This window comes from Epinephelus lanceolatus, chromosome 10 (genome assembly GCF_041903045.1).
Source record: "Epinephelus lanceolatus isolate andai-2023 chromosome 10, ASM4190304v1, whole genome shotgun sequence".
Taxonomy (NCBI): domain Eukaryota; kingdom Metazoa; phylum Chordata; class Actinopteri; order Perciformes; family Serranidae; genus Epinephelus; species Epinephelus lanceolatus.
Genome location: NC_135743.1, coordinates 44,995,001 through 45,018,699, shown reverse-complemented (window position 1 = coordinate 45,018,699; position 23,699 = coordinate 44,995,001). Strand labels below are relative to the sequence as shown.

Below are 23,699 nucleotides of genomic sequence, written 5' to 3'. Positions count from 1 at the left end.
AGTGTATTCTGGTAGCTTTAGGTTTTCTCCCTCTTGGACAAAAGCAAATGCCACAGTCCTTGTCCTCTGTTTTTTCTGGTCATGTAGCATCAATTTCAAAAGTATTTGCCTTTTCCTACTGCATAGACAGCCCAGTTTTATGAAAAGACCATCTTTCCAGCAGTGCAATACTTCTTAAAGTCATCATCACTGGAGGCTGTGAACATCCACAGTGATGATGGCTGTCACCAACACTAGTTGGAGTGGGTGTTTTCTCATAGCTCATTGTGGCTCACATACCATAATGAGGTGGAGAAGATAACATATATGAAGAAGCCAATTTATCACTAATCACAAAGACATTACATCACAACTTACCATTTTGTAAACCACATTACTGTATTTCAGAAATTTGGATAAAATATTCAGTGATAAAGTTTTCTAAAATAAGGGTAACTGACTATCTTTTACCAGGGCTTTCAGCCTTATCTCATGGTCCTCTCACTGAAAAAAGTTCAAGAGAAGTTGGTTTGTAAAAGTTGGGTTGAGAATATTTATTATTATTGATATACAGAAATGCAATGAAGGTTTTTGAAATGATCTGCACCTAAACAACACGAAGAGGTGCCTGGAAATGAAGGCAGATTACATAAAAAACAGATAAAACTTTATATCCTGTGTGTGAAAATGGTTGGAGGAAATCAAACGTATGTATGGTTTGCAATTGGTTTGCAGTGTAGCAGCTAGAACTTGGAAGTACTGTGTTGGTCTTTAAAGTCCAAACACAGTAGTGGGACAGCCTGTCCTTAACAAAATAACTGCAGGGAAATACATCACACAAGTATAAATGGTTGAATATGAATCAAATGCACAAACAAAATGGTTTTTTTTCTCCAGGTCATTATACTTGAGTCCAGCAGTCGCTTTGGAGGTTGGCTGTGGTCTACCAGGAGGTCAGATGGGGCGATATTTGAACATGGACCCAGAGGGATCAGACCTGCTGGGGCAGTGGGATGCAACACACTCAATATGGTAAGCAGTGATAAATCATTTTAAGATAAAACACCAACTTTATTCATCCTGAATGAAATTGTTGTGCAGCACTTGCAGTACAAAGTGATAAAGGGTGTAAATATAGAATATCAACATAGACGTAACAATAAAAATATCAATAAACTGATATCCAAAACCAAAAATGTGCACAATACCAAAAATCTAAACTGTCTAAACCTGTAAGGATCAACAGTTGCTGATATCTCAAGTTACTTCTTGGTGTGTTGCATATAGATATTTATGTGAAATGGTATATAGCTACAGTATGTATGCACAATATCCATTCTCAAGTGTATATGGTTAATTCGGAATGTTTCTGATCATATCCATGATATTACACGTAATGTATCAAGTTTGATGTCATGTTTTAAGTCTGTTTATCATGATTTTTATGATGAAATTGAATGCTCTTGCTGTGGAATAGTAACTCACAAATTCAATTCAATCAATCAATTTTATTTATAAAGCCCAATATCACAAATCACAATTTGCCTCACAGGGCTTTACAGCATACGTCATCCCTCTGTCCTTAGGACGCTTGCAGCGGATAAGGAAAAACTCCCCCAAAAAAAACCCTTTAACAGGGGAAATAAACAGTAGAAACCTCAGGAAGAGCAACTGAGGAGGGATCCTCTTCCAGGATGGACAAACATGCAATAGATGTCGTACAGCACAGATCAACATGATAAATTAACAGTAATCCGTATGACACAGTGAGACAGAAAGAGAACCAGAGAGAGAGACAGAGAGAGATGCAGGACAGACGGTAACGGTAATAGCTTACAACAACATTAATGAAAGTAATAATATTATAATTCTGGCTATTGTGGTACAATATGTTGAAAGTATATATTAATATCTTATAGTATACATATGTGACAATAATCATATGTGTATAATAACAGTAGAAGTATGACTAATGATAACAGCAGCAGCAGCAGGAGGCATCTGGCAGGACCACAGCAGCAGCACAACCCCACACGCCACACTATCCAGGCACCGCTGCAATACGAGTTAACCTGCGAGACAGTGGCACACAAAGGCTCCGGAGAAGAAGCCTAAGTGACATGCAGTACGACCGAGTTAGCAAGATGCAGTAACAGGACATGAGAGAGCGAGAGAGAGAGAGAAGGAGAGAAGGTGCCCGGTGTATTATAGGAGGTCCCCCGGCAGACTAGGTCTAAGTCAGCCTAACTAGGGGCTGGTACAAGGCAAGCCTGAGCTGGCCCTAACTATAAGCTTTATCAAAGAGGAAAGTCTTAAGTCTAGTCTTAAATGTGGAGACGGTGTCTGCCTCCCGGACCATAACAGGAAGATGATTCCACAGGAGAGGAGCCTGACAGCTGAGGGCTCTGGATCCTGATCTACTTTTGGTAACTTTAGGGACCACGAGTAACCCTGCATTCTCAGAGCGCAGTGTTCTGGTGGGATAATATGGCACTATGAGCTCTCTAAGATATGACGGAGCCTGACTATTTAGAGCTTTATAAGTTAACAGTAGGATTTAAAATTCAATTCTGGATTTTACAGGGAGCCAGTGCAGAGAAGCTAAAACAGGAGAAATATGATCTCGTTTCTTAGTTCCTGTCAGTACACATGCCGCTGCATTCTGAATTAGCTGGTTTTTAAAGACTTATTAGAGCTACCTGATAATAGGGAGTTACAGTAATCCAGTCTAGAGGTTACAAAAGCGTGGACCAATTTTTCTGCATCTTGCAGATGAAAAAATGCAGTCCAGTTGTTTTAAATGAAAATTAAAAGACAAATCTTGATCAAATATTACTCCGAGGTTTCTTACGGTAGTGCTAGAGGCCAGAGCAATGCCATCTAGAGAAATTATGTCATCAGATAAAGAGTCTCTGAGTGGTTTGGGGCCAAGAACAATAACTTCAGTTTTGTCTGAATTTAACATCAGGAAATTGGTGCTCATCCAAGTTTTTATGCCTTTAAGGCAGTTATGAAGTTTTTTAATTGATTAGTTTCTTCTGGCTTCATTGATAAATACAACAGTGTATCATCCGCATAACAATGGAAATTTACAGAGTGAATTCTAATGATGTTAACTAAAGGAAGCATATATAGAGTAAATAGGATAGGATAGGATAGGAATAGTGTCAAACGCCGCACTAAGATCTAATAAAACAAGTACAGAGACGAGTCCTTTGTCTGAAGCAATCAGAAGGTCATTTGTAATTTTAACTAGTTTTTTTTTTTTTGTTGTTGTTGTTTTATTATGGATCCCCATTAGTCTTCACAAAGTGAAGACTATTCTTCCTGGGGTCCAGACACTCATATATATATACAGTACAGGCCAAAAGTTTGGACACACCTTCTCATTCAATGCGTTTTCTTTATTTTCATGACTATTTACATTGTAGATTCTCACTGAAGGCATCAAAACTATGAATGAACACATGTGGAGTTATGTACTTAACAAAAAACAGGTGAAATAACTGAAAACATGTTTTATATTCTAGTTTCTTCAAAATAGCCACCCTTTGCTCTGATTACTGCTTTGCACACTCTTGGCATTCTCTCCATGAGCTTCAAGAGGTAGTCACCTGAAATGGTTTTCCAACAGTCTTGAAGGAGTTCCCAGAGGTGTTTAGCACTTGTTGGCCCCTTTGCCTTCACTCTGCGGTCCAGCTCACCCCAAACCATCTCGATTGGGTTCAGGTCCGGTGACTGTGGAGGCCAGGTCATCTGCCGCAGCACTCCATCACTCTCCTTCTTGGTCAAATAGCCCTTACACAGCCTGGAGGTGTGTTTGGGGTCATTGTCCTGTTGAAAAATAAATGATCGTCCAACTAAACGCAAACCGGATGGGATGGCATGTCGCTGCAGGATGCTGTGGTAGCCATGCTGGTTCAGTGTGCCTTCAATTTTGAATAAATCCCCAACAGTGTCACCAGCAAAACACCCCCACACCATCACACCTCTTTTGGAACCTTAAGGAAAGTCTGCCTAGTAAGACTTACAATAGAAACTTCTTGCAAAATGAGCAAAACCAGCAAACCGCGACAAAACTCCAGCTACACATGCTAACGTTAGCAAAAATGCAGCCGAGAAGCTAGCCACGTTTGCTATCAGCCCTCCGGAAACTTCTGGAGACATCACAGCTAAGCTTATCTCCATGGACCAGCTGTCTGCAGAGTTGGCCAAACAGAGGCAGTCACTTCGGACGACGTCTCTTCTCTGATTCAAGAGTCCACTAAACCACTACAAGCTTCACTTGACAACCTGCAAGCAACAGTTAGCTCATTCCAACAGCGCCTTACCTCTGTGGAGTCTATTACCGGTGTTGTATCGAGATGTGTTCCCTTGTCGAATAATGTTTCCCTTCAGTTAATGTGTAGTGCCCCCCCCCCCCCACCCCCCCCCCCCCCACCCGGTGGTTAGGGGTAGCGCTAAGGGTTTGGGTAAGGTTTAGGTAGAGGGAAACGCATATCGATGGGGAAACATACTTCGACACAACACCGGCGATAATTTTGAGCGGTTAGCTGCAGCTGAGTCCACCATCAAAATGCTGCAGACCCAAAACTTCTCTCTTTTGGACGGGGTTGACAAACTCGAAAACCAATCACGGAGATATAATCTCTGTGTATTGTACATCCCTGAAGGCAGCAAGAACAGCAAAGATCCTGTCAACTTCATGTCAGAGATGCTGATGCAAACGATGGATCCTGACGTCTTTTCTCCGCCATCTGAGCTGGAGAGAGCACACCGGACCCTGACTTTCAGACCCGTCCAGGGAGCGTCTCCCCGCACGTTCCTGGTCTGTTTTTCCAGATTTCAGCAGAAGGAAGCCGCTCTGCGCTGGGGCAGGAATCATGAGCTGAAGTACCAAGGAGCTGTTATAAGGATCTATCCAGACCTCAGCGCTGCTCCAGCTAAGAAGCGGGCCGCATTTAACGGCATCAAAGGAGCCCTGTACCAAAAGAATGTGCGGTTCAACCTGCTGTACCCGGCCCGGCTGCGTGTGATGTACGGAAACGATGTGCACACCTTCAACTTGCCTGATGAAGCTCAGAGATTTTACGATCAGACGATCGCTAAGAAGTAGGCTGGCAAATGGACTTTGGACATTTCTGGTAGGAAACTGCTGACTACCTGGGGCCTCATGTACAAAAGGTGCGTACGCACAAAAACGTGGCATACGTCCTTTTCCACGTCAAAGTTCAGATGTATCAAGAGTGAAATGACCGTGGATATGTGCGGTGCCTCACGCCAACTTCATGGCTAGCGTAAGCACGCTTCTACAGCTGTTGATCCTTTGGCGACACTTAGAGGTGATGCTGGGAAACTGTTATAGTAAATAAATGTGAAAACAATTTAGGATGAACTTGTTTATGTCAACAGGAAGCATTTTCTTTTTTTTTCTTTCTTTTTTTTTAATAATATTTTTTATTTGGAAATCCAAACAAGTACAAAAATACAGTAAGAATATACTTTACACAGTAAGTACTTGGAATGATATTTCCATTTTTCCTTTTCTCCCACTCCAAATGAACAACCCTCCCAACCTAACCTGGAGAGCACTCAACTACAGAAGCACAAGAAAAGAGAGTATATGTATACAGACAAGCAAATAAGTACATGTGCCCACACACAGTACATACAGTACAGGCCAAAAGTTTGGACACACCTTCTCATTCAATGCGTTTTCTTTATTTTCATGACTATTTACATTGTAGATTCTCACTGAAGGCATCAAAACTATGAATGAACACATGTGGAGTTATGTACTTAACAAAAAAAGGTGAAATAACTGAAAACATGTTTTATATTCTAGTTTCTTCAAAATAGCCACCCTTTGCTCTGATTACTGCTTTGCACACTCTTGGCATTCTCTCCATGAGCTTCAAGAGGTAGTCACCTGAAATGGTTTCCACTTCACAGGTGTGCCTTATCAGGGTTAATTAGTGGAATTTCTTGCTTTATCAATGGGGTTGGGACCATCAGTTGTGTTGTGCAGAAGTCAGGTTAATACACAGCCGACAGCCCTATTGGACAACTGTTAAAATTCATATTATGGCAAGAACCAATCAGCTAACTAAAGAAAAACCAGTGGCCATCATTACTTTAAGAAATGAAGGTCAGTCAGTCCGGAAAATTGCAAAAACTTTAAATGCGTCCCCAAGTGGAGTCGCAAAAACCATCAAGCGCTACAACAAAACTGGCACACATGAGGACCGACCCAGGAAAGGAAGACCAAGAGTCACCTCTGCTTCTGAGGATAAGTTCATCCGAGTCACCAGCCTCAGAAATGGCAAGTTAACAGCAGCTCAGATCAGAGACCAGATGAATGCCACACAGAGTTCTAGCAGCAGACCCATCTCTAGAACAACTGTTAAGAGGAGACTGCGCCAATCAGGCCTTCATGGTCAAATAGCTGCTAGGAAACCACTGCTAAGGAGAGGCAACAAGCAGAAGAGATTTGTTTGGGCCAAGAAACACAAGGAATGGACATTAGACCAGTGGAAATCTGTGCTTTGGTCTGATGAGTCCAAATTTGAGATCTTTGGTTCCAACCGCCGTGTCTTTGTGAGACGCAGAAAAGGTGAACGGATGGATTCCACATGCCTGGTTCCCACTGTGAAGCATGGAGGAGGAGGTGTGATGGTGTGGGGGTGTTTTGCTGGTGACACTGTTAGGGATTTATTCAAAATTGAAGGCACACTGAACCAGCATGGCTACCACAGCATCCTGCAGCGACATGCCATCCCATCCGGTTTGCGTTTAGTTGGACGATCATTTATTTTTCAACAGGACAATGACCCCAAACACACCTCCAGGCTGTGTAAGGGCTATTTGACCAAGAAGGAGAGTGATGGAGTGCTGCGGCAGATGACCTGGCCTCCACAGTCACCGGACCTGAACCCAATCGAGATGGTTTGGGGTGAGCTGGACCGCAGAGTGAAGGCAAAGGGGCCAACAAGTGCTAAACACCTCTGGGAACTCCTTCAAGACTGTTGGAAAACCATTTCAGGTGACTACCTCTTGAAGCTCATGGAGAGAATGCCAAGAGTGTGCAAAGCAGTAATCAGAGCAAAGGGTGGCTATTTTGAAGAAACTAGAATATAAAACATGTTTTCAGTTATTTCACCTGTTTTTTGTTAAGTACATAACTCCACATGTGTTCATTCATAGTTTTGATGCCTTCAGTGAGAATCTACAATGTAAATAGTCATGAAAATAAAGAAAACGCATTGAATGAGAAGGTGTGTCCAAACTTTTGGCCTGTACTGAATATAGTGCTGTCTCAGTGCTATGATGCACTCTGAATCCTGATTGAAATTCCTCAAATAAATTATTATCATGGAGAAAATCACACAGCTGGTCTGCGACTACTTTCTCAAGGATCATTGAAAGAAAGGGAAGATTAGATATTGGTCTATAGTTGGCTAACACCTCTGGATCCAGGGTGGGCTTTTTTAGGAGAGGTTTAATTACAGCTACCTTAAAAGACTGTGGTACATAGCCTGTTAATAAAGATATATTGATCATGTCTAATAGGTGAGTGTTAACTAAAGGTAAGACTTCCTTAAGTAGCCTAGTTGGGATGGGGTGTAAAAGACATGTTGATGATTTAGATGAAGAAATCACTGCGGTCAATTGTTGAGGAGATATCGGGGAGAAGCAATCTAAATATATATTAGGTCTTGTGACTGTGTTTGCTGTGGTTGAGGGCAGATATGTACTATCTGAGGACAGGAGGTCATGAATTTTGCCTCTAATAGTTAGAATTTTGTCATTAAAAAAGCTCATAAAATCATTACTGCTAAGGGCTAAAGGAATACAAGGCTTAATAGAGCTGTGACTCTGACTTAACACTGTAGACTCAGTAGATTTGAAAGGTAATATTAAAAAAAATAAATAAATCTTCAAATCAGGACTATATCGCTGTATATTGCACATTTTTTAAATACTACATACTGTGAACCTCTGCTCATTTCTTACACACTTTTGCACATTTGTGCGCAAACTACTTTTTCTAAGAATTGAACATCTCTTTTATTTTAAAGGATAGCTTCTGTATTTTTTAACCTGGACCCCATTTTCCCATATATTTGTGTCTAAGACACACAGTTTTTGAAGCATGTACTTGAAGTGTACACTGTGCAGCTGTATTATAGATGTATTAGATTGGGACTCGGTATTGGCAGATATTCATTATTAAATGACTCAGATTGGGAATGGTGGCCAAAAAAACTTGATCAGGACATCCCTAATTCAGAATGATTGTATTATTAAAAAGTATAATCTGTGTGTGTTTGTATGTAGGTGGATGACCTGGGTCTGGGCGGGGAGATCCTGCCAGTCACCTACAGCCATGTTGCCTCCAAGAACAGATATCTGTATGTCAACAGACAGCTCCATAGGATGCCTTCAGGAATCAGGTAGGATTGGTCAAAATAGAAAGCTATTTATGTTAAGAGAATTTGGCATAAATAAAGATCATACTCATTACACCTTATGTGGTGTGGCTAAATAACTGCTGTTCAAATCGGTACAATTTTTCATTCTAGTGGGAATCCTACATGTCCAAATGGTAAATGGACTGCATTTGTATAGCGCTTTGCTAGTCTTCCAACCACTCAAAGTGCTTTTACACTACATATCACTTTTCACCCATTGACACACACAATAACACACTGGTGGCAGTGGCTACCATGCGTGGTGCCACCGGCTTCTCAGTAACCATTCACACGCTCACAGACACCCACCAACAGCCATCAGGAGCAATTCGGGGTTGAGTATCTTGCCCCAGGATACTTCGACATGTGAACTGGAGGAGCTGGGAATCGAACCGCCAATCTTCCTAGGATGGTACTTCAGGTGGCGGACTCTACACATGGTCGTGAAAACAAATCCATATACTGCATAATCACGCACAAATACATATTCAGCTTTGTAAATACCACAGCTGCTCTTTTTGCCAGCATGTGACATACTGATAGGTTTTTTTTATTTTTTTATATTTTTTATTTGGAAATGCAAACAAGTACAAAATACAGTAAGTATATACTTAGAATGATATTTCCATTTTTTCTTTTCTCCCACTCCAAACGAACAACTCACCCACCTGAACCTGGACACAAAAAAGCACAAAAAATAGAGTATATGTATACAGACAAGCAAATAAGTACATGTGCCCACACAAAGTACATACACTTACATAAACATACACAGACACATGAGAGGCCACAATTAGCCACACACACCGCCACCATGCTTATGCTTATTCACTACTGTCCGGTCATACAAGCCTGCACCAGTCCAAGAGTAGTATAAGTTCACTGTATTGTACATAGTAATCAGTAATAAGTCGAAAATAAGTGGTGTAAGAAAGAAATCACAGCAGAGGATATGGGAAGGAGAAGAAAATAAATAAATAAATAGATACACTTAACCAGTTCTATTTGTAAGAGCCAAAATATATATTTTGCTTATGTTTATTGTTTATTTGTATGTATGCACAGGTATGTCACATCCGGTGGTTGACACATGGGTGTGGTTTAAGTTATTTAACTGGGCATTTAAATCCCTGGTGGGAATGGAGACAGTAGGGTTGAGTGAGCTCTGATATTTTCTGTTGACCGTCACGTCGGATCACTGCATTGTAAGTCTTCTTTTGTTTGCAAAATAAAACTTATACAACTGTCAAGTGGACTGATGCAAAGAAGGAACGAGTCACAGATGCGAGCCCACTTAAGCCTCTCAGCGGCTTTTTTATTGATAGCAGTCGCTACACTATTAGTGAAACTGTGCATAGACCTACTGTGTTCTTTATGATTAAATATCTTGGATTGGGAAATTTTGTTACAGGGCATCAGGCAAAGTTTTGAGTTTACTTAAATGTGTCAAAACTGGGTTCCAGATGGAGAAGAATTTGTCACTAGATCCCTTAAGTGAATATTTAAACTTCTCTAACTGTATGAAGAGCATCAAGTCGCTAAACCACATAGACACTTTAGGGGGGTGTTTTGATTTCCAGTGTAATAAAATTCTCCTGCGAGCGAGCAATGTTATGAAAGCAATAATTTTTGTGGCTTTTCCTAACTACAGAGTAATCTCCGACTGTGATTCCAAATATGGCTGCTGCTGCTGCTGTGTTGGGTTGGAAATCAGTATTAAGTGCTTCAGATAGAAATTTAAAAATCATAGACCAGTAAGTTGTCAGAGTGGGGCATGACCAGAACATACGAGTTGGCGGGAGTGTTCTGACACCTGTCACAACTTGCCTCTGAATCAGGGTACAACTTAGCTAATCTTGCTTTGGAGAAGTGAGCTTGACGTAGAACTCTGAACTGTGTTATACTTAGTCTTGCACAAGAAGTACTATTGTTTACTCTTTGTAAAGCACAGTTTCATTCATCCTCCTCCATGTCCTCTACTAGCTCAGCTGTCCAATTTGCCCTAATCTTGGCAAAGGTTATGTTTTTAAGAGAAGCTATATAGTCATGTATCCTTGCAATTAGCCCTTTTTTATCTAAAAGGAATCTCTAACATGTCATCTAAGCCTGATACTGAAAAGCTTGGAAAAGTGGGGTCCTGGCTCTGAAGGAAGTGGTGGACCTGAAAATAATGGAATAGGCTGGACCTAGGAAGACCGAATTTGTGTGATAGGTCCTCAGAACCTGCAAATGTACCATTTATGTACATATCCTTAAATTTAAAAATGCCTGAGAGAAAATGCAGAATCTAAATTAGCCGGGGGAAAAGGTGGTTATTGCATATAGGACTCAAGCCAAGACAGTGTTTAAACCCAAAGTTCTGTCGTAATTGGAACCATATCTTAAAGGGAAATTTCGGTTTATTTCAACCTGTCTCCTATCGTCCTAAATTTGTTTCAAGTGACTAGTGACATAAAAATAATAGTTAGCATGTTAGCTGTTAGCCTAGATACAGCCGTGGTGCATAGTAGCGTCAGACCTGTTAAAACGTAAGTGAAAGGGCATACTTCAAGTGCAAAGTTAGTCCACTAAACAAGCTTTTTTCCCCACAATGACTGCCTCATATCGTTAGGATAAATGTCAGAGAACATATAGAAAACGACATGTAAACGTGTTGTCTTACCTTACCGGTGTGGTGCCATGTTTGTTTACCATTTAGCTCTGCTTTCCAAAGTGCGGCCGAAATATTGCGAGAACAAGCAGCGATCTCATACCGTGCCTGAAATCTCGCGAGCTCTAGATAAAGCCCAGCTGGATACTACTCCAGGTGGAGGTGTCTCGTCCTCGGACACATCCAGACCTTGAAAATAAGGCTGCAACCGGTCCCATTCCTTGCAACAGAGGCATTCCTCTTCTGTGGGCATTGGGACACAGCATTCACACTACACCACCAATCTTCAGAGCTACTCAGCCTTGCAGCAGCCATTCCTCCTCTCTCGTCCTCTACCTGTTGCGCCTCTCTCTCCTCCTTCGTTCTTCAATTTCACAAAGCTCTTCGTCAGTGTATTCTGGCTCAAATAAATAAGGGCGGCCATCAACACTCTGCAAAATCAAATTCCTCCTCCACAAAGTCGAAGTCTGGCAAAAAGTCAGTCATTATTCTATAAATCTTTCATAAAATAAATGAATGAACTTTTCAGGCTACTGTCCGGTTCTGCCTTCCAGCTGTTGCTGCTTGTTCTCAGGCACGGTATGAGATCGCTGCTTGTTCTCGCAATATTTCGACCACGCTTTGGAAAGCAGAGCTAAATGGTAAACAAACATGGCACCACACCGGTAAGGTAAGACAACACGTTTACATGTCGTTTTCTATATGTTCTCTGACATTTATCCTAACGATATGAGGCGGTCTTTGTGGGAAAAAAGCTTGTTTAATGGACTAACTTTGCACTTGAATTATGCCCTTTCACTTACGTTTTAACAGGTCTGACGCTACTATGCGCCCTGGCTGTATCTAGGCTAACGGCTAACATGCTAACTATTATTTTTTATGTCACTAGTCACTTGAAACAAATTTAGGACGATAGGAGACAGGATGAAATAAACTGAAATTTCCTTTTAAGGGTATTGATGATGACTGGATTATTAGTAAAATGTGCAATAGAAAGTGGAGAACTGGAGGTGACTAGGGCCGCAAGAGAGGATGAGGTACATGATATAGATTCAAAGCTACACCAGTCTGTAGATGGAGAATGAAACCAATACATAATTTTCTGAATATTTGCAACCCAATAATAGTAGCAAAGTTTAGGAAGAGATAGGCCTCCCTGTGATTTAGGAATTTGTAGCAGTTTCTACTATTCTAGGAGTCTTACTGTTCCATATTAATGAAATAAAAGCTTTATCTATGGATTTAAAAAAAGATTTAGTTAGATAAAGAGGGACACAATGGAACAAATAAAGGAATTTAGAGAGTACATTCATCTTAATACAGTTAACCTTTCCTGCCAAGGACAGGTGAAGTGATTTCCATTTTTACAAATCTAGTTTGACTTTCTCAATTAAGGGGAAAAATTTTTCTTGATAAAGATTTTGCATATCTCTTGTGATGTTAATACCGAAGTACTTAACCCTATGGGCCCTAGGCCTTTTTTTGGGTATTTTTACTGCCTTTACTTTAAAGCTCATATCACAGTCATTATAAAGGCTACATACACATGCTATATCTTGTTGTTGTTTTTTCAGGACAATCTGGACTATCTGGATTTGCCATCATTCCATGTCCTTCTATGCGCCTGTATTTTATGTACATTTTTATATCAATGAAAAAAACAAATCCATGTGACTAAATTCTTACATTTTTACATGTATCTCACCATAGCAAGTTGAAGTTGACATATTGTGCCATATATGAAGAGGGGAGACTCTCTGGAATCTGGCAATATAAGAACCATGATGCTGGGACATTCTGTCACTTCACAGCTGTCCAAAACATGTGGTTTGTGCCAGGCGGACATGATTGCCAGTATTTTTTCAATATTGCAAGAAATTCCATTGACTCATTCACAAGTCAAAAATGTGTTTTATCTGAAAGAAACTTTGGGCATGGGGGACGTGTCCCCCCTCAATGTATATGGTGACTACTGCCTTGTCACGCATGTATAATTAGGTTACAGTTGTCTGTGTGTGCAAAGGTGAAGTGCGCTGGTCTTGTCATACAAAGTTTGATGGAGTGTCAACTGGACAATATGGAGATATTTGCATCTTGAAAGCTGGACTACAAATGTGGATAGACAGGGAGAAACACATGCAAGTCTAAGACATGGTAAGATACGATATTCCTCACTATATGAAGTGACTGATAACAAGATCTGTATAATGGATTGTAAAGAAATTCATCAGGTTTTTATTTTGTAGACAATTGATCTGGATTTATAGCATGATGGGATGACAGCACAATGATATGTGTGGTATCACTGGAATGCTCTGGTCCTGCGCTTTCATGTGATATGTGTGGCATTTCTATGCGAGCCTGCATTTGTGAGTAATCCATCAAAGAGTAATGTGTGTGCAAAGCTGTATGAAAGCTAGGGTTGGGCGATATGTTAAAAAATTCCAATCGGCCACCGTCAGCCCATCAACCAGCGGTTGCCGATATATTTGGCAGTTGTGTGTGTGGCGGAGAAAAAAAAAAGAGAATCAAATTGATGTGATGTCGGAAAGAATCGAAAAATGACTTTCAGAATGGGATAATTCACATGAACGCCACCTCATGACAGAAAAACAACTCGGCAACTCGGATCTCTCGACACCACATGAATGCAGCAAAAAAATGCAGCGTGCTTTGCGAGCCCACTCATGTCCAACATGGCACGGAAATATCTGCCGGCAACAAGCACGCCATCATAGAGGGTGTTTTGCACGGCTGGTAACATTGTTATCCATATGCGCACTTTGCTTAAGCCAGATAAGGTTAACATGCTCGTTTTCCTCTCCAAAAACATGTAAAACACTGTGTTTTTGAGTTAAAGACAGTGCAAAGGGACTTTATTATTTTATGTGATTTTTGCACTTTATTTTTCCATTGTTCTTCGTTTAGCCTATATTTAATATTATTTGTATTTATTTATTCAAGCAATAAGCCTACGAGAGGCTTTTAGAACAGCTATAACAGCTTAAGTTTTTTTTTGCCACGTCCGCAACAGCATTATTATAAAGACAGCGCAAAAGGAGTGGACATCATTATTTTATGTGATTGTGTGATTTTTGCACTTTATTTTTCTAATGTCCTTCGTTTATATTTACTTATTTGTTATCATAGGCTACTGTTACTGTGTAACTTTTGTGGACTGACCAACTGTTTATTCTGTTTGAATAAATTTACCTGCGCCTTATCCTCTGACTGTGGTCTTTAACGTCAAAATTATTGAATTGAAATTTTACTGAAACACACTGCCTATAGGCTATACTCTTATTCATTAAAAAAAAAAATCACCTTGAGATCTTTGCTGAGTAATAAGCTGTAAAGACAGGCTGAAGACGACTGTCCGACACAATTTTAAAAAGAGTCTGACGGCTGCAGAAGGACGCATTCGCTCACAGCCTCTAAATCAGCAAACAGGTGGGAGATAGGGATAGCATACCTGTCCTACTATAACGATCGGGGTGCACAACTGCACATCTTTTTTGATGTAGTTCTCAAATATGGTTTATGAATTAACGTTACAGCCGGGTTCCACCGACTGCAAACGTAAGCGTCACGTCAAGCGTCTTGTTTACCGTTTGCTGAGCCATGATAGTTAAAGCATTTTCCACCTAAGTTATTACATATATTTGAGTTATCTACAAGTTTACTGTACTGTTTGTCATCTACTCGCTTTCAAATGTTGACCACGGACATTTACACAATGTCACGGATAAACATGGGTAAATGCATGAAAATGAAAATCATCACATATCACCTCTGATAATGGTTTATTCATTTAAAAACACATTGTGCTCATTTAGCACACTATTTCATGTAGTTTTTATCTGCTGGAGGGTCGCGTAGGGGAGGGTAGTGCGACAAAAATAGAAGAGCATCCTAAAACAGAGAGTTGTCACGCTGCTATGGGACTTGCGCTGCAGACGTGTCGCGCCGCTGACGTGCCCGGTGGACCCTGGCCATAACTTTCAGTTCCACCATCACTGACGTGTTTTGTGAAAGACTCGTCGGAAATCACTGTGAAGCTGCCAGTTCCAATACGCACGCACTTTGAATTGTGCTCTACATAGTAATTATGGACTATATGTACCGAGTTGAATTCTATGGAGACAGACCATTAATTTAGCAAAATGAAATGACAATAATCGCCCCAAAAATCGCCAAAAATGAAACCAACCGTGATGGACTCAGCCGATGGGCGATTGGCGATATATTCGTCCAATTGGTGCTTGGTCTTGTCGGAAAGCTACAGTTCCGCTGTTTCACGTGATATGCATGGCTTCTCCCTATGACGCACGGTCACGGAGAAAAACTATAGAGAAGAACAGGTGTAAATTTGGACGCACTATGTGTTGTTCGGTAGACATTTGAAATGGCAAGACATTATCTGCAGTTTGGAGAGCTAAGTCGTTGACAGGATAGCATTCACTTTTACCAAAGTTCAGTTTATACCCCAAAAATGTACAGAATCTCTCCAGAGCATGGACAATATGGGGTGTACTTAGAACTGGGTTTGAAACGTATAATAATAAATCATCCACATATAATGATAATCTGTGCTCTACTCCTCTATTAATTCCACTTATAGATGGTAACGATCTAAGTGTAATGAATAAGGGCTCAATGGCTAGTGCAAATAATAATGGGCTGAGTGGGCAGCCCTGACGGGTCTCCCTTGACAGCTGGAAGTGTCATGAATGCTGATTATTTGTAACAACTGAAGCTTTGGATGAGGTGTATAAGAGCTTAACTCATGAAATGAAATTAGGGCCATATCCAAATTTTCCCAAACAGCTAAACAAAAATTCCCATTCGACCCCGTCAAAAGCTTTCTCCGCATCCAGCAAGATGACCACCTCTGGTACCTCGCTGGATGCAGGAGAATGATAATATTCAAAAGCTGACAAATATTCGTAAATGAGTGTCATCCTGAAATAAAGCCAGTTTGGTCAACAGATATCACATAACCGGTTCCATCACATTTGGCGTAACGGTTCCTGCAAACGGTTCCTAGATTGCCACGTGCATTTCCATTAGAGCGCGGCACGGACCGCATATTTTTGTCCGAACCCTACCGAGCCCGACATTATCTAATCACTAAAGCACTGAGTTTGTGTCACACAGTTGTCATGGTTACAGACTATTTAACAGGCCGGGCGTGTGCCGTGGGTGCTCCGGAGAGGGAGACCTCTGTGTTTGAGACGGGAGCGGGCGGCAGGAGGTCTGACGCTTCCACCGAGGGGAGAGGGAGAAATATAACAAAATAAGATAAAATAGGAGACACGTGTTAGTTCGAACATGGTGTTACTAACACCATGTTAGAGCATGAGGATGTCCATCGGTGCACGTGGCACCAGGACAGCCTAGGTCACAGGTCAGTGATTGACTTTGTAGTCGTGTCATTTGACCTGCGACCATATGTTCTGGACACTCGGGTGAAGAGAGGAGCAGAGCTGTCAACTGATCACCACCTGGTGGTGAGTTGGATCAGGTGGCAGGGGAGGACGCCGCGTAGACCTGGCAGGCCCAAACGAGCAGTGAGGGTCTGCTGGGAACGCCTGGCGGAAGAACCTGTCAAGATGATCTTCAACTCCCACCTCCAGGAGAGCTTCGACCGCGTCCCGAGGGCGGAGGGGGACATTGAGTCTGAATGGGCCTTGTTCCGCTCTGCCATTGTCGAGGCGGCTGTTGCGAGCTGTGGCTGCAAGGCCGCGGGGGCCAGTCGCGGCGGTAGCCGTCAGGCTGAAGAAGGAGGCCTACAGGGCATGGTTGGTCTGTGGGTCTCCAGAAGCAGTTGACGGGTACCGGCGGGCCAAGCGGAGCGCAGTGGCGACAGTCACGGAGGCAAAAACTCGGGCGTGGGAGGAGTTCGGTGAGGCCATGGAGAAAGACTATCGATCGGCTCCAAAGAGGTTCTGGCAAACCGTCCGGCGCCTCGGGGGGGGAGGCGGCAACTTGCTCACACTGTTTACAGTGGGGGCGGGGAGCTGCTGACGTCAACTGGGGACATTGTCGGGCGGTGGAGGAATACTTTGAGGAGCTCCTCAATCCCACCAACACGTATTCCAGTGAGGAAACAGAGCCGGGGGTCTCAAGGGCGGGTCGTCCAATTTCGGGGGCAGAAGTTGCCGAGGTAGTGAAGGAACTGCGCGGCGGCGGGGTCCTGGGGTTTGGACGACATTCGCCCTGGATATCTCAAGGCTCTGGATGTCGTAGGGCTGTCCTGGCTGACACGCCTCTGCAACATTGCGTGGACATCGGGGGCAGTGCCTCTGGAGTGGCAGACCGGGGTGGTGGTCCCCATCTTCAAGAAAGGGGACCAGAGGGTGTGTTCCAACTACAGGGGGATCACACTCCTCAGCCTACCCGGTAAGGTCTACGCCAGGGTGCTGGAGAAGAGGGTCTGGTCGATAGTTGAACCTCGGATTGAGGAGGAGCAATGCGGTTTTCGTCCCAGACGCGGAACAGTGGACCAGCTCTTTACCCTCGCCAGGGTGCTGGAGGGGGCATGGGAGTTTGCCCAACCAGTCCACATGTGTTTTGTGGATTTGGAGAAGGCTTACAACCGTGTCCCCAGGGGCATCCTGTGGGGGGTGCTCCAGGAGTATGGGGTTTGTGGCCCTTTGCTAAGGGCCATCCAGTCCCTGTACCGAAGGAGCACGAGTCTGGTTCGCGTGGCTGGCAGTAAGTCGGACCTGTTCCCGGTGAGGGTTGGACTCCGCCAGGGCTGCCCTTTGTCACCGGTTCTGTTCATAACTTTCATGGACAGAATTTCTAGGCGCAGCCGAGGGGTGGAGGGTGTCAGGTTTGGTGACAGGAGGATCTTGGCCCTGCTATTTGTGGATGACGTGGTCCTCCTAGCTCCATCGAACAGTGACCTCCAGCTCTCGCTGGGACGGTTCGCAGCTGAGTGTGAAGCGGCTGGGATGAGAATCAGCACCTCCAAGTCTGAGGCCATGGTCCTCAGCCAGAAAAGGGTGGATTGCCCACTCCAGGTCGGGGGGGAGGTCCTGCCTCAGGTGAAGGAGTTTAAGTACCTCGGGATCTTGTTCACGAGTGAGGGTAGGATGGAGCGGGAGATTGACAGACGGATTGGGGCAGCGTCAGCAGTGATGCGGACGCTTAACCGGTCTGTTGTGGTGAAAAGGGAGCTTGGCCAGAAAGCGAAGCTCTCGATTTACCGGTCAATCTACGTTCCAACCCTCACCTATGGTCATGAGCTCTGGGTAGTGACCGAAAGAACGAGATCGCGAGTACAAGCGGCCGAAATGAGTTTCCTCCGCAGGGTGGCTGGGCTCAGCCTTAGAGATAGGGTGAGGAGCTCGGACATCCGGGAGGGACTCGGAGTAGAGCCGCTGCTCCTCCACATCGAGAGGAGCCAGTTGAGGTGGTTCGGGCATCTGGTAAGGATGCCTCCTGGACGCCTCCCTTGGGAGGTATTTCGGGCACATCCAACCGGGAGGAGACCTCGGGGCCACCCCAGGACACGCTGGAGGGATTACATCACCCGGCTGGCCTGGGAACGCCTCGGGGTTCCCTCGGAAGAGCTGACGGAGGTGGCTGGGGAGAGGACTGTCTGGGCTTCTTTGCTGAGGCTGCTGCCCCCGCGACCCGGACCCGGATAAGCGGGGGACGAGGAGATGAGGAGACACGTGTCTCCCTCTTTTATTTAATTTTCAGCGTTTAATCAAGGTGGAGGGAGCGGTAGAAACAAACAGCCAGTGTGCGTGTGTTATGTTCAGGTGTTGTCACGTAAATAACAGTGCCCAAGCATGAATGCATATAAGTATTTTTTATTACATTGCTGTGGTTAATTTGAGGTAAGAGTGTTACTGTAGAAATCAGAGAATCACTTTTTGTTGTTATATATTCTCAGGGAGATGATACAAGTTCTAAATCTCAAATGCACACCACACACAAATGTGTGTTGTACCCTGATTCAGATGCAAGTTGTGACAGGTGCCAGAACACTCCAGCCAACTTGACTCATATGTTCTGGTCAAAAAAAAAAAAAAAAAAAAAAAAAAGAAGTTAACAAAGCAAAGAAAGTTCGCTCCTTGGTATAACTCTCAAACCTGTAAGTTAAAACAAATATCGCGAAAGTTTGAAAGGAATTGGCGATTAACCAAACTGGAAGAATCTTGTTTAATCTGGGCAGACAGTCTCAAAACTTATAAGAGGGGCCTCCGCAATGCCAGAGCAAACTATTACTCAGCTTTAATAGAAGAAAACAAGAATAACCCCAGGTTTCTTTTCAGCACTGTAGCCAGGCTGACTGAGAGTCAAAGCTCTATTGAGCCTTGTATTCCTTTAGCCCTTAGCAGTAATGATTTTATGAGCTTTTTTAATGACAAAATTCTAACTATTAGAGGCAAAATTCATGACCTCCTGTCCTCAGATAGTAGGCCTACCTATCTAACCTCAAACACAGCTGTAAGACCTAATATATATTTAGATTGCTTCTCCCCAATTTCTCTTCAAGAATTGACCGCAGTGATTTCTTCATCTAAATCATCAATGTGTCTCTTAGACCCCATCCCAACTAGGCTGCTTAAGGAGGTCTTACCTTTAGTTAACACTCATATATTAGATATGATCAATATATCCTTATTAAAAGGCTATGTACCACAGTCTTTTAAGGTAGCTGTAATTAAACCTCTCCTAAAAAAGCCCACCCTGGATCCAGAAGTGTTAGCCAACTATAGACCAATATCTAATCTTCCCTTTATGTCAAAGATCCTTGAGAAAGTAGTCGCAGACCAGCTGTGTGATTTTCTCCATGATAATAATTTATTTGAGTCAGGCTTTAGAGTGCATCATAGCACTGAGACAGCACTAGTTAAAATTACAAATGACCTTCTGATTGCTTCAGACAAAGGATTCGTCTCTGTACTTGTTTTATTAGATCTTAGTGCGGCGTTTGACACTATTGACCATCAAATTCTGCTACAGAGACTGGAACACTTAATTGGCCTAAAAGGTTCTGCACTAAGCTGGTTTAAATCTTATCTGATCGTTTTCAGTTTGTTGACGTTCATAATGAATCATCCTTATGTACTAAAGTTTGTTTTGGAGTTCCGCAAGGTTCTGTGCTCGGACCAATTCTATTTATTCTATATATGCTTCCTTTAGGTAACATCATTAGAAATCACTCTATAAATTTCCATTGTTATGCGGATGATACACAGTTGTATTTATCGATGAAGCCAGAACAAAGTAATCAATTAACTAAACTCCATAATTGTCTTAAAGACATAAAAACCTGGATGAGCACCAATTTCCTGATGTTAAATTCAGACAAAACTGAAATTATTGTTCTTGGCCCCAAACAACTCAGAGACTCTTTATCTGATGACATAGTTTCTCTAGATGGCATTGCTCTGGCATCTACCACTACCGTAAGAAACCTCAGAGTAACATTTGATCAAGATTTGTCTTTTAATTCTCATTTAAAACAAACCTCACGGACTGAATTTTGTCATCTGCGTAATATTGCGAAAATTAGGCCTATCCTGACCCGAAAAGATGCAGAAAAATTGGTCCACGCTTTTGTTACCTCAGGGCTGGATTACTGTAACTCTCTATTATCAGGTAGCTCTACTAAGTCCTTAAAAACTCTCCAGCTAATTCAGAATGCAGCAGCACGTGTACTAACAGGAACTAAGAAACAAGATCATATTTCTCCTGTTTTAGCTTCTCTGCACTGGCTCCCTGTAAAATCCAGAATTAAATTTAAAATCCTGCTGTTAACTTACAAAGCTCTAAATGGTCAAGCTCCGTCATATCTTAGAAAGCTCATAGTGCCTTATTATCCCACCAGAACACTGCGCTCTGAGAATGCAGGGTTACTTGTGGTCCCTAAAGTCTCCAAAAGTAGATCAGGAGCCAGAGCCTTAAGCTATCAGGCTCCTCTCCTGTGGAATCATCTTCCTGTTATGGTCCGGGAGGCAGACACCGTCTCCACATATAAGACTAGACTTAAGACTTTCCTCTTTGATAAAGCTTATAGTTAGGGCTGGCTCAGGCTTGCCTTGTACCAGCCCCTAGTTAGGCTGACTTAGGCCTAGTCTGCTGGAGGACCCCCATAATACACCGGGCACCTTCTCTCCTTCTCTCTCTCTCTCTCTCTCTCTCTCTCTATCTCTGTCTCTCGTGTCCTATTACTGCATCTTGCTAACTCGGCCATTCTGGATGTCACTAACTCAGCTTCTTCTCCAGAGTCTTTGTGCTCCACTGTCTCTCAGATTAACTCATATCACAGCGGTGCCTGGATAGCGTGACGTGTGTGGTTGTGCTGCTGCCGTGGTCCTGCCAGATGCCTCCTGCTGCTGCTGCTGCTGCTGCCATCATTAGTCATTAGTCATACTTCTACTGTTATTATACACATATGATTATTATCACACATGTATACTGCCAGATACTAATATATACTTTCAACATATTGTACCACAGTAGCCAGAACTACAACGATAATATTATTACTATTACTACTGTTGCAATTTTCCGGACTGACTGACCTTCATTTCTTAAAGTAATGATGGCCACTGGTTTTTCTTTAGTTAGCTGATTGGTTCTTGCCATAATATGAATTTTAACAGTTGTCCAGTAGGGCTGTCGGCTGTGTATTAACCTGACTTCTGCACAACACAACTGATGGTCCCAACCCCATTGATAAAGCAAGAAATTCCACTAATTAACCCTGATAAGGCACACCTGTGAAGTGGAAACCATTTCAGGTGACTACCTCTTGAAGCTCATGGAGAGAATGCCAAGAGTGTGCAAAGCAGTAATCAGAGCAAAGGGTGGCTATTTTGAAGAAACTAGAATATAAAACATGTTTTCAGTTATTTCACCTTTTTTTGTTAAGTACATAACTCCACATGTGTTCATTCATAGTTTTGATGCCTTCAGTGAGAATCTACAATGTAAATAGTCATGAAAATAAAGAAAACGCATTGAATGAGAAGGTGTGTCCAAACTTTTGGCCTGTACTGTATGTACTGTGTGTGGGCACATGTACTTATTTGCTTGTCTGTATACATATACTCTCTTTTCTTGTGCTTCTGTAGTTGAGTGCTCTCCAGGTTAGGTTGGGAGGGTTGTTCATTTGGAGTGGGAGAAAAGGAAAATGGAAATATCATTCCAAGTACTTACTGTGTAAAGTATATTCTTACTGTATTTTTGTACTTGTTTGGATTTCCAAATAAAAAATATTATTAAAAAAAAAGAAAGAAAAAAAAAGAAAATGCTTCCTGTTGACATAAACAAGTTCATCCTAAATTGTTTTCACATTTATTTACTATAACAGTTTCCCAGCATCACCTCTAAGTGTCGCCAAAGGATCAACAGCTGTAGAAGCGTGCTTACGCTAGCCATGAAGTTGGCGTGAGGCACCGCACATATCCACGGTCATTTCACTCTTGATACATCTGAACTTTGACGTGGAAAAGGACGTATGCCACGTTTTTGTGCGTACGCACCTTTTGTACATGAGGCCCCAGGTAGTCAGCAGTTTCCTACCAGAAATGTCCAAAGTCCATTTGCCAGCCTACTTCTTAGCGATCGTCTGATCGTAAAATCTCTGAGCTTCATCAGGCAAGTTGAAGGTGTGCACATCGTTTCCGTACATCACACGCAGCCGGGCCGGGTACAGCAGGTTGAACCGCACATTCTTTTGGTACAGGGCTCCTTTGATGCCGTTAAATGTGGCCCGCTTCTTAGCTGGAGCAGCGCTGAGGTCTGGATAGATCCTTATAACAGCTCCTTGGTACTTCAGCTCATGATTCCTGCCCCAGCGCAGAGCGGCTTCCTTCTGCTGAAATCTGGAAAAACAGACCAGGAACGTGCGGGGAGACGCTCCCTGGACGGGTCTGAAAGTCAGGGTCCGGTGTGCTCTCTCCAGCTCAGATGGCGGAGAAAAGACGTCAGGATCCATCGTTTGCATCAGCATCTCTGACATGAAGTTGACAGGATCTTTGCTGTTCTTGCTGCCTTCAGGGATGTACAATACACAGAGATTATATCTCCGTGATTGGTTTTCGAGTTCGTCAACTCCGTCCAAAAGAGAGAAGTTTTGGGTCTGCAGCATTTTGATGGTGGACTCAGCTGCAGCTAACCGCTCAAAATTATCGCCGGTGTTGTGTCGAAGTATGTTTCCCCATCGATATGCGTTTCCCTCTACCTAAACCTTACCCAAACCCTTAGCGCTACCCCTAACCACCGGGGGGGGGGGGGGGGGGGGGGGGGCACTACACATTAACTGAAGGGAAACATTATTCGACAAGGGAACACATCTCGATACAACACCGGTAATAGACTCCACAGAGGTAAGGCGCTGTTGGAATGAGCTAACTGTTGCTTGCAGGTTGTCAAGTGAAGCTTGTAGTGGTTTAGTGGACTCTTGAATCAGAGAAGAGACGTCGTCCGAAGTGACTGCCTCTGTTTGGCCAACTCTGCAGACAGCTGGTCCATGGAGATAAGCTTAGCTGTGATGTCTCCAGAAGTTTCCGGAGGGCTGATAGCAAACGTGGCTAGCTTCTCGGCTGCATTTTTGCTAACGTTAGCAT

General features: G+C 42.9%; 1 protein-coding gene across 2 annotated transcripts in view; it reads left to right on the top strand.

Annotated features, from left to right (window-relative positions):
* Positions 1 to 23,699, top strand: part of ppox (protoporphyrinogen oxidase) — a 51,648-nt gene that overhangs the window by 8,011 nt on the left and 19,938 nt on the right. For both annotated transcript variants that reach the window (XR_004502345.2, XM_033638837.2), the window contains exons 3-4: positions 877 to 1,011; positions 8,317 to 8,432. Coding sequence is in view for 1 of the 2 variants with exons in the window: in XM_033638837.2 (XP_033494728.1) it covers positions 877 to 1,011; positions 8,317 to 8,432 (251 nt within the window). In the remaining variant the exon portion in view is untranslated. The remainder of the gene's footprint in view (positions 1 to 876; positions 1,012 to 8,316; positions 8,433 to 23,699) is intronic.